Source organism: Berghia stephanieae, chromosome 2 (genome assembly GCF_034508935.2).
Source record: "Berghia stephanieae isolate SIO BIC M18660-M18661 chromosome 2, UCSD_Bste_1.3, whole genome shotgun sequence".
NCBI lineage: Eukaryota > Metazoa > Mollusca > Gastropoda > Nudibranchia > Aeolidiidae > Berghia > Berghia stephanieae.
In genome coordinates, this window is record NC_088361.1 from 91,353,140 (window position 1) to 91,365,506 (window position 12,367).

At 33.3% G+C, this 12,367-nt stretch overlaps 1 protein-coding gene across 1 annotated transcript in view; it reads left to right on the top strand.

The window, feature by feature from the left end:
* Window positions 1–10,488, top strand: part of LOC144965829 (guanine nucleotide-binding protein subunit beta-5-like) — a 13,064-nt gene extending 2,576 nt beyond the window's left edge. Inside the window, exons 2-9 of the mRNA XM_078901595.1 lie at window positions 781–959; window positions 1,651–1,727; window positions 3,005–3,131; window positions 3,783–3,926; window positions 6,262–6,402; window positions 7,676–7,772; window positions 8,473–8,639; window positions 9,736–10,488. Of these exons, the coding sequence (XP_078757721.1) occupies window positions 781–959; window positions 1,651–1,727; window positions 3,005–3,131; window positions 3,783–3,926; window positions 6,262–6,402; window positions 7,676–7,772; window positions 8,473–8,639; window positions 9,736–9,747 (944 nt within the window). The 3' untranslated portion in view covers window positions 9,748–10,488. The remainder of the gene's footprint in view (window positions 1–780; window positions 960–1,650; window positions 1,728–3,004; window positions 3,132–3,782; window positions 3,927–6,261; window positions 6,403–7,675; window positions 7,773–8,472; window positions 8,640–9,735) is intronic.
* Window positions 10,489–12,367: the final 1,879 nt, after the last annotated feature.

Genomic DNA, 12,367 nt, shown 5'->3' on the forward strand with positions numbered 1-12,367 from the left:
ACCCGATATATTCTAACAAAGCACAGACTAAAAGCATAGAAGTAAAGCACATACTTCACAAACTAAGAAATGATTATCAGTCTTTGGTGAAAATTAATTCAATACTGACACCCCTACCCCACTTTTCATACAGCAGTGGCACTGAAGGACATTAAACATTTTTGATGAGTTATTCAGAGACTTATCCTTCCTTCCCCCCTCTCTTTCATGACGATTATGAAATTTTGATAGTTATTTGACAGTGCGATGTTCTCTCTCTCTCTCTCTCTCTCTCTCTCTCTCTCTCTCTCTCTCTCTCTCTCTCTCTCTATCTCTCTCTCTCTTTGTATCTCTCTTCTCTCGCCCTAATTGTAAAATTTGATAAATTTTTTACTTGTGGTTCCATGTCTGCTTTCTATTATTTCCCTTTCCTGTTTTCAAAATCATCAGGAAGATGGTTCTGCAGCTGTAAATCAATTGGCAGTGTTTTTTTGTTGTTTTTTTTATATCAGATATTCTAAAATGCGTGTTTCTAATATTTTATATGAGTAAAAAATAAAAAATGAGGAAAAACATTTTATGTATTTAAAAAATACAAAAGGAGCAATGATTGCACATTTATTTCATCTTGTGTTCTCTCGATCTGCTAACACTTGTTTTCTTCTGACTAAAATGTTTTTTAATAAATTTCTCTCCTGGTTTGTTCTTTTGATGAAGTAATATTTTAAAATCCTTTTTTAAGAAAATAAATTACCGACGACAATCATGCCTACTCTCTTTTTATTTCTTTTTATTTTGTAGCGGGTTTTATTGGGCAACGATTGGAGAGTCTCCAGAATTTTAACATCAAACCACGTCGGACATTGAAGGGTCACCAAGGAAAAGTACTTTGTATGGATTGGTCCTCAGACAAAAGACATATTGTCAGTTCTTCGCAAGATGGAAAGATGTTAATTTGGGATGCTTTTACTACAAACAAGGTTTGTGTTTTTTACTTCCTCATATGAACTGACTTAATCTGTACTTGTTGTATATCCTGAAATAAGAAGAAAAATTATTGTACTTTCCCGATTGGAACTATTTTTAAAGGTGTTAATACTGTTAAGAAGCTCATTATTGAACACCTCCACTATTTTATCTCTTTCCTTTTAGGCTGCCTGATTACCTTATGGCAGTAGGTTTTCATTCAGTGCATCTTTTTGTCCACTTATTGTCATCGAGTCTTCTTACATGCTCACCAACTCTCCATTTTTGCCACATCACATTAGCATTGTTGACCCTTGTTCTTCCTCATGAGCTTTTTCAGTCACTTTGACTTCAAGAAACCCTCTCTGTATTTTTGTATTTTGTGCTATCTTGAAGTCAAAGTGACTGAAAAATCTCATGAGGAAGAACAAGGGTCAACAATGCTAATGTGATGTGGCAAAAATGGAGAGTTGGTGAGCATGTAAGAAGACTCTGACAATAAGTGGACAAAAAGATGCCCAAGTCTTGAATTCTTTTGTAAAGTTTATATTATATTTCTATTTCTGAAAACAAAGTGGAATTGACGGTAACATCAGGATTAATGTTGCTTACTATTAACCAAGATGGTAATATATTTTATTCAATGGGTGATATGTCATTACATATTTAATGTTAATTTTTTTTCTTCTATTTTTACTTTTTCAGGAACATGCAATTACCATGCCTACAACTTGGGTAATGGCTTGTTCATATGGACCCTCTGGCAATGTTGTAGCTTGCGGGTAAATATTTGAAATATATAAAATGTTTTCTTTTAGGATTTTTAACCTTTAAGGTTTTTGAATCATTTATTATATCCCTCAATTCATCCCCAAGGAAAATTTATTTTTAGGGTCTATTCCAATGGAAGACTGGAATAAACCAAGTATCAGTTGCAATGCAACACCACAAAGCGAGCTAGTACGAAGTGGTCTGCTCAAGGCAGTGAATGGAACTCAGTTCATTTTGGGTACAAAGCAAAGATCATACCACTGAGCGATGCTGCCCACTGAAGCAGTGAATAAAAGGATCTGGGCATTTTTTGAATACCTTATGATATATAGTTTTGATAAAGTATTTATGTACCCTAGTATTCTTTGTGTCTTGACAGCAAACTCACTGACTTAGTTGTGTCCAATTTCACTGAATTATTTCATAGTATTATATTTAAGACTCACAATAAGAATGTCCTTTTGGCACCCTGATCACATGTAGCATTTTACAAAATGGTAATGAAAGGTAATGAAAAGAATTGCTTCAACATGGAAATATAAAGTCAGATCTTGGATATAGGAAACTGAACACAGTAGATTGATAATAAATCAGCCAATTTGCACAAGTATCTTCTTCTTCTTCTTCTTCTTCTTCTTTTTCTTCTTCTTCTTCTTCTTCTTCTTCTTCTTCTTCTTCTTCTTCTTCTTCTTCTTCTTCTTCTTCTTCTTCTTCTTCTTCTTCTTCTTCTTCTACTTCACTCCCTCTCATATTGTCTTCATCGTTTGAATGTCTAGTTGGTAAAGGAATGGGGTTAACTTCCTTCACACTGTCAGTGGCTCATAGTCTTAGTCTGCAGACATCAGACCAAAGATCCTCTTTTGCAAATGAATACTTTGGGCAGGTTTGCAGTATATAGCGGGCCTCTTCCTCTCATTCACCACAATCACACATGCCTGTCTCTCCTGATTGTTGTCAAAAATTGTGACTTGGTCTTTACTATATATATATACAGAAGTTTGATTAAGGAAGCACATCCTAATAGAAAAGCAGGACGTGAACAGAGTCATTGGGTTGAAAGGCGCAAAATATTCCATCAGGAAACTGGAAAACTGCAATGTCATGCACCTACCCCCCCCCCCCCCCCCTCCCTCAATCATGATTCATTAGTATCAATTTCATAGATATAGAAAAAAAATTAAAACTAATTGTAGTTAAATCTCTGATCAAATAACACAGAATAGTCGGATGGCATGGACAATGAATGATCGTTACTCTTCTCCAATTTTATTTCTTTTCTGACTGTTAGTGGTCTGGACAACAAATGTACATTGTATCCCCTGAGTCTGGAGGAAGATCCGGCATCAAAGAAGAAAGCTGTAGCGACGCACACTAGCTACTTGTCATGTTGTTCGTTTACCAGTTCTGACCATCAGGTTTGTTTCACCTTTAAGTTTAGATGAGACCATATTTATATAGTGCTTTGTGACTTTTCAAGACAGTTTTTGCAGAAATTAAGAAAAAGAAAAAATAATTTTTTTTTACATGAGTTTGGATTGTATAAAACAATTGCTAATTTTTAATTGCTTTTTCTATTATCAGTCACAACTATGAGTTTTGTTTAGTTGTTTTTTTATCACTGTATTTCTGAATATTTGTAAAAATGAAAATAATTGGAATCAAATTGTGCTAACATCGTTTATTTATTTATTTATTTATTTATTTACTTATTAATTTTAAAAAATCATTCATCCATTTATTTATTCATTAGGTATTCTGTTATTTATTTATTTATTGATCAATTTATTACAATTAATTTAGATTTCTGTCTTTTTAATTGAGTCAAACTTCTGTTCAAACTTCAAAGTTTCAATTAACTACGTTTTGTGGTTTGTTTGATATTTGAAAATCTTAGGCAATGATTACTGTATTTTCTTCTAAAGTCTGTTAATCCAAGGGATGACACGTTATATTGATGTATTAAAGATAGTTATTTTTCTATTAGCTTCTTTTCGTGTGTTTTTTTTTTTTCTCTTTACTTTAATTTAAATTTATTGAGGTTTCATTTTCATTCTCTCTTAATTTAGATTCTTACAGGAAGTGGAGATAGTACATGTGCATTGTGGGATGTTGAAAGTGGTCAACTCATCCAGAGTTTTCATGGTCATGCTGGGGATGTTATGAGTATCGACCTTTCCCCCACAGAAACAGGAAATACATTTGTCTCCGGGGTTAGTATGTCTTCAAAAATCATTAAATAAAAACTTGAAACTGTTGTTAATTTTTGTCAATCCAGGAAGATTGAATAACAGCAAATATAGTAAACTGATCTTAACTCTTTAAGATTCAACCCGACAAAAACCGACAATGGCATAATATTCATGGGCGGGGTAGCCAAAACTGGCCTCAGTAAGTAAAATCCAATCGTTGTGAAGGAAATGACAGGCCTGTCACTGTAGCAGGATGTTTTCAGCTTTGATTTTTAAAAATTTTTCGACAGAAAATATAATATGTTGTAGAAATTGCAATTTGAATCCTATTTTATTTGCGGGTGAATATCATTGACATCGCACTTTGTTTGGTAAAAATCGGGGAAAAATTACGACTTTGGTGATGAAAAATGACTTTGATAACAATTTTTGTAAACTTTAAAAAATATTATGCATAATTTATAACTCCCTTATTTATTGTGGGGCGATTTTGTCATTCATGGTATCAATTTTGTTGTAATAAAGAGATAAGAACTTCAGAGTTATTTTTTCTGATGCGAAATTATTACTTTGTAATTTTAGCACTAAGAAAAGTAGTTGGGAAATAAATTTGGTACACCTCTTTGATCTACTGCCACCATCCATTCGTGTAGAATGATGAATCAAGCGTCTCAAAGTCTTCAACCAATCACAGGCTATCTATCCAGTTGGCCGAAACAAAGACGCTTCTCACCATCCATGTATTAAGCTATTGTTATGCAAGGAATATAACACCTTTTTGAGTAGGCCTAAAAGCTAAAATCTAAAAGTAAAAAATATAATTCTGAGGAATTTGAAAGTCATATTGCTGAAATCTGCTTGAAAAAGGAAGAACATTGGTCCTTATTTCAGAAAAATCGGCTGAAAAACAACTGCTTTACGAATAAATTTGATTTTAAAAATTGCTTTTGTTTATTGTAGCTTTTTTTAGCTACTTTTTTATTTATTGGCCGATTTTCTTGATTTGTATATCATTCTTTATATCTCAATGAGACGAGATCAGTGATATAATTTGTTTGTTTCAAATGTAACTAGAACATAATTTGGCTTTTTTACCTATCAACCGTGCCTGGAAAATATATTCAACAACGTGATGACTGTGACGTAACTATGCGATGAGCGTCTTCCACTGTTTCAGCGATGACTCAATGTATTGTTGACAGCTGTTGACACGTGAGCTGTCAGAACGACCAATCGTTGAAGGGTCAAGATGCTCAATAGCCAATCGTTCTTCGATCAAAAAGCTTTAGAACTCATGAGAACAAAAGTTTGAAATGTGGTGATGGACGGACCCATGGGCAGAGTTTATGCTCACTAATACACCGCATTCTTTTCGGAACTTAAATTGTTTGAAACAAAATTATTTTAGACAATTTTTTAAAATATTTAATCTCATGGTAATTGGATATAAAGGTAATCAATGCTTAATTATCAATTATTCATAAAGTGACACAATGTAAGAACAGTTATTTACATTTCATCTTGCAGTGGCTGGGCGGATAAGTCATTGCATTTACAACTGGATGACCCAAGTTTGACCCCACCATAGGCATTTCATTTTTTCATTTATCAAGAAACTTAGCCTCTATTTCTCACTTTTCCACACAGCAATACTGTCAAGACAACCCTTAAGGAAATATTTATTTACCCTATGTATGAATAAAGAAAAAAATTATTTATTTATTTATCATATTTTTTTTATAATGAATTAAATGATTGATAATTTTTTGCATTTGATTTAATAAGATCTATTTTTTTATGACTGTCATATATGCATAACAATGATGGCGTGTGAAATATTTACCCTTTTAGCATATTTAACCCAATGCCTCAAAATAGTATTATTATGATTAGATATGAAAAAAATTAAATTTATAGTAAAAATATGAAACTTGGGTTATGTAAAGGTATTTTCTATAGGGCAATAGATATAGTTTCTTAAGTTAACATAAATTAAAATCTCACATTTCGGTCATTTTATATTTTTATGATACTCCCCGACATATACTGCTCTTTGGTCACATATCGATGGTGTGTCATTTTCCATCTGTGTAAATGGTATGACAAAATTTTTCAAGAGAAACAAAAAAAACACAAAAAAAACTGAAAAGACATAATTGCATATCTTGATGCAAAGCAATATCTGTCATATGTTGATAACATGTACTGTTTACACTGCACATATGTGTCCTAAATGAGAAGGGGTTTACCAGAAAGGCGTTCTGAACATTATTAGCTAAAAAAAATTTTTTTTTTTTTCTGTAATAGAGAATGAGCCCTCATTATGTGTAATTCAACATTGTATTGTTTTTTAAAGGGCTGTGATAATGTGGCCATGGTGTGGGACATGAGAACGGGTGATTGTGTTCAAGTGTTTGAGGGTCACGAGTCGGACATCAACAGTGTCAAATTTTATCCAAGTGGAGATGCATTTGCAACTGGCTCGGATGATGCTACGGTAAGAATGTTGTGCTTTCTTTTCTGTTCTTTTATTTCAAATCTGTAGCTTTGTGATAATACAAAGTCGTTTTGTCTTGCTTCGTACTCAGTGATTCTTCTGCCATGTTACCTTGACCTAGTTCACCTTGTGGTGCTGCTCTGCTGCTAACACTTGGGTTAATCCATAGTCTTCCCTCGTTTGACTCCAAATTCCCCATAGGATTTTTTAAAAGTAGTCCTTCAGAGCCATTAAGCCCATGGAACGGAGTTTATTCCGGTTTCTTTAGTTTGAAACTGACAATAGGACACTAGTCGATCTCAAAGTACTTGCTGCCAGATCTAACAGATCCAATCTTGTTGGGTGGACAGGGGGGAGGGGGAGGGGAGTCAGATCGACTGCACCTGGGATCAATCGCAGTCATGTGAAGTGACTGCTTTTTCAAGTAAGTTATCGGGACCTCCAGGAGGATAAATATATTTGGAATATTTTTATTTTCATGTTATTATTTATTATATCGATAAATACAGTTCACTCCGCTTAATCGCACATTCTGCTTATACGCTACACATTCCTGAAAAACAGAATTTTAACTATATAATCACTCTGCTTAATAGCACACCTTCTCCGCTTAATCACTGCACCTTGATTCCATCTTAATTGGACAACAATATACCCATCAGTGATGAACTGACATCTTAAGAGCTATTGGACTACGTTCAGCAACACAAATGACGCCTCCTGGATAATGAAGATGAGGATGAGTCATCAGAATGTGATACACCACCCCTGACAGACACTGAAAAACTTGACATAGTAGACAAACTAGGCCGCTTCATCCAAGAAGAATAATTGACAGATGATCTACTAAGATTGGCAAGATTGAAGACAAGGGTTTATAAACAGCCTGTAGAGAATAAAAAAGAAAGGGAAAAAAATGAAAGAGGAAAAAACAAAAAAAACTTCTAATGAGGAAATGTCTTGAGCATGACAGTCGGTCCCATACCTGTAGAAAACTCAGAGCAGAAGGTCCTACATGAATTGCACATGAAATCTGGTGTGCGATTAGCCGGAGTTGATTGTACCAATAAAAGATAGGCGACAAAACTTTTTTTTTTTCAATTTCACCTCATTCAGATCTTTTTATCTTTTTTGTTTTTTTTTTTTTTTTCTCTTCTCCATCTTTTACTAAATTTTAGTATCGGGTTAATCACAAAATTAAATAAAAAATTGTTAGTTTTAAATATTAGTATTAGCTTGCTTCACAATCTTTTTTCTGATTTCATTATTTCAGTGTCGGCTGTTTGACCTTAGAGCAGATAGAGAAGTAAATTGTTATAGGAAGGACAGTATTATTTTTGGATGTAATGCAGTGGACTTTTCTATCAGTGGTGAGTCAATGATAATTGGTTCATTTATTATTGATTTAATTAAGACTTGCACATGACATGTTTTGGTGCCAGCTAAAATGTATTTTATGATGTCAATCTTGAATAGCATTGTGTTGAATACATGTAACATATTGTCTAACTGCCTCAGTGCTCAGCATTAATGGCTCAGCAATGCGTTATTCTCACATTGGAACAAAAAATAAATAAGTCAAGCATTTTTGTAGGAGTGGTCAGTGACCAGATGGTGACAATTATCAAAAACCCTAGTCATGCATTTGTGTCCTTCAGGTAATGCACTTTACACACATTAGCTCCCTCATCTCAGGTGGCGTACTGAACGAAATGGAATGTTGGTTCCATAGGGCCAGCTGATGGATCAATTCCGAGATGAAGTCGAGATTTTTTTTTTCTGAACCCCCTGTCCACCCTACAGTGACTGGGGTCGCTGGGTTTGCTAGATATGTTGACTAGCGTCCTATCCAAAGAGTAGCAAGCAATTGTCATTGAACGTTTCACACAATAAATTGTGATAAACTTTGGCTCTATGGGCCCAATGACTAATGGCTCTGAAGGACTTTTAGCACATTCATGAATATTGTGCCACACGAAAGCTCACATTTAACAATATCATTGACAAGTAGAGAGTAATAAATATTTTATTAAGTGAAATATATTGATTGTTTTTTGTTTTTTTTAACAGGTCGGCTCCTCTTTGGTGGGTATAATGATTACACTGTCAATGTATGGGACGCGTTGAAAGGTGTGCGTATCACCATCTTGTATTGCCATGACAACAGGGTTAGCTGTCTAGGGGTCTCTCCTGATGGAACTTCACTTTGCACTGGAAGCTGGGATTACACTCTCAGGGTAGGTGTTTAGGATCATAATCTACCATACAGGGGGAGAATCCAGGGCCTGTTCTCATGTAGAGTTATTAATTTTTGTACTTTTTACTGAAAAAGAAGTAGAAGAATACAGTGCAAGCCGCTTAATTAGAACATTGTCATTACGCAGAAATCAGTCCAATTAAGTGGCATTCCAATAACAGATTCCACAAGTGGCTTTCATAATCAGAACAACCTACCTAAACTACATACATGTCTATTGTGATAATTATGACAATAGGAATACAGAGCATCATTTCAGTTGTTTTGTTTTTTTAAATTGTATTTTTCGTTTTTTAATACATAACATTAGATATTATATGTGTAGGCATGATGATACAAAGAAAATGAGTGATCATATCCAATGACAATATATCTATAATGATCTGTCAACACTCTTTTCCACCAAAACATGGCAATTGAACTGAACACTCATGAGTCTTGTTTCTCCATAAATTACAACACACTAAACAAATTTAATCAATGCTGCATAAAAAGAAAATATACCATATCATTATCCGAGCTCGTATTAAGTATTACTCAAATTAAGAGAATGGGTAAAGTATAACATACTATCATATTAAAGGGAATGACTGGTGATAGGCTTGGTGCCATTATTGAGTAACAGCTATTCATTCATTTGACAATACAGGATGATCCCACTATTGTTAATCTCAATAGGGATATTTAAATTTTTAAAAATTTTCCAATCAACTGGCCTGTATTCCGATTAACCAGTATAAATTATATAGCAAATATTCTGTCACCAGCAGATTGTTCCAATTTTAAGCGTCTGCTCCGATAAAGCAGCTTTCCAATTACCAGTTTCAATTAGAAGAAGAAAAAGAAGGAGCAGGAGGACTAAGTAATACATCTAGAGTCCCGTTTCAAAGAAGAAGGTTTTCATCTTTCTGAGGTCTTCTTAAAGGCCAAAAGGTATTTTATTTAGAGAAGTTGCAGAAGGCTATATCTCTTCTCTATGGATTGAGTATTTTTTCCATCACTGCAGTATATGCTCTACTAAGTAATATCAACTTTAATACATAGATTTATCTTTCTTTTTTTTTATCACACTTTAGGCATGGGCTTGATCTCAGAGAAACGACATCTACGTCGTACAGGACGATATGAATAATTAATGTGTTTGTTGGAGCATCTGATCTGAGAGTGTTATTGTGAACATGTATGAGACAAGATCAAGTTATGTTTAGACTCTTCATTCAATAGTATCGTTGTGTGAAAGTGCCAGTTGGAAGAAGAGGACCAAATTGATCAATTGTTATTGTTAATCAATAGAAAGAAAGATTAATCACACCGTTAAGTTTCCTTCCTACTCACTGAAGTTCTTATTTATTGTTGTTACTCATAGTATCAATCACATTTCTTTTATTTTAGATCTGCCAAAACAATGCTTCTCTTTTTTGTTTTTAATATTGCAATGAATAATTTGGAAAATGTTTTATATGTTTCAAAATTTATTTTTTAATTTATTTCAAGGTATTTGATTCTTTGCGGCAAACATTGACATGGTAATGTGATCTGATTGACCAATAGGGATCAATGAATGTGGAAAGGAATTTTACCAGTAGCTACATGAAAACTCTTGTAATGTTTGGATCAAAATACAACTTGTATTATTAGGTTTCAGAAAAGATTGTCTCATATTATCTTAAGGCCGGTGAGATTTTAATTCGATATCTACTTTGTTCGTGAAATAGAATTAAAAATTTTAAAATAATGATTGCTGGAGTCTGATGGTATGTCAACAGTAGCTTCCTATATTAACAAGAGAGAACAACAAACCCACTTGGAAGAATTGATCCACCCTCTGTTGATCAGGCTTTTAACCAATTATTTACAACGTGATCATTTATTTATTACTTGGCTGTGACTTGTATTACAGCTGGACCAATGCCCTGATATAGAGATTAAAAGAGATGATATTGTTAAATCTTTGTCTAAAATACTCAAGGCATCTTTTGTATTATTATTATTATTATTATTATTATTATTATTATTATTATTATTATTATTATTATTATTATTATTATTCACTCACCACCGGTTGTCTTTGAAAAACTGATAGTGAAATAAGCAATTTGTTTTGGACCTTGAAAATTCATGAGGAAATCTCCCAAGTGTTAAAAGAAAATGGTAAAGTAACAAATTAGGGAGTGGACACTAGAGACAGCGTGGCTCAGCAGTACAGTCTTTGCTTTGTACCCGAAAGGTACAGAGTTCGATCACTTGCACTGTGTGGCCTTGAGCAAGTCACCTCACCCCAGCTCTATTTTCAGTGCTGCACTGCGGCTGACGCCTGGGTTATTCCGGTCTCCCTTGGAATAGACCCTAGAGACAAATTTCCCTTGTGGGATGAATAAAAGGAATTTTACTATTTTATTTTTTAAAGTTAAAAATCTGAAAAGGTGTCTATGAAACAGTGCCAGACAATGGAGAAAGAAAAAACAAGAAAAAAAAAACATCCCAGAAAATCTGTATGCCTAGGCTATAGATCAGACCGTAGACCTAATACTTATATTTTGAGATATTTTATGACTTCTATACTATATTTTTTTTTTCTGAGGCACCACAGCTTAGTTATTATTACCTCATTCACTGCTTTATTGCTATAAGGTAATGCAGATTATTGACCAAACTAACTTTTACGGATTTAAATATTATTTCGAATATAGCCGCATTTTGATCTTTTACTTTCTTTCAGCTCCTCATAATATTTTATAAGAGCCTACATGCACAAATTTGCAGGTCTGATAACCAAACACAATTATGGGCTGGATTTAACATTGTTGCAATGGACAATATTTTGCATCAGTTTGAGAGTATTTCCATTACAACAATGAGCCCATAAACATTTTGATTACCAGACCTGCAAATAAGTACGCATCAGTAAGAAAATGTTTTAATTGGATGAAAAGCAGTTTTATAATCAAAGTATTTAAATAAAAAAAAATTTTTTTTTAATCCTTAACAGAAACCTTGGGATTAGTAATTCTTATCTTTATTTTGCAACAAATTTTCATGAGTGAAAATATATTTCCAAAATGTCAAACTAGGGCACTGTTGTTAGATAAAGATAAACATACCCACTTTTTCATATCTTTAGTATGTTATCAGCAATACAGAGCATTTCAATTTATTTTAATGAGATCAATTATCGTGAGTAGTTTCGTGTTCAGAACATAGGTTTTATTAAAGCCAAGTCGACCAATATTTTTATTTAACTCTTTTCTTATAAATTTACTTACTTCTGTGGTGCTGTTTTGAATACAGTTTGTCATATAATGTATTACTCTCTACTTTTTATGAGTTTTTCGTTGTTTGTTTTGAAAAACTTGCTTTAAAGCAAACCACCAACTAGTCAGTTTTGTACATAATTCTTTAAAGTTGTTTTTTTTTTCGGTGTATTTGTGTGTTTGTATAATATATTGTTATCATTGTTTATTTATTATTGACTATTCATCTATTTACACGTTTTGTAGTATCGTGTGATCACATTTCATGTAAATCTAATTCAAATGCAACAAACGATTGCAAGTGTTGATCTTGAGTGATTTTCTTTTTTTTTCATTTTTTTTTTTTGGTGTGTGTAAGTGTGTGTAAAATTGAGCTTTCTTTCATGGAGCAGAGTTAAAAAGTGTCCATATCCATTGATCAACCACAAACACCTAGTTTAGTTGTTAAATATGTATG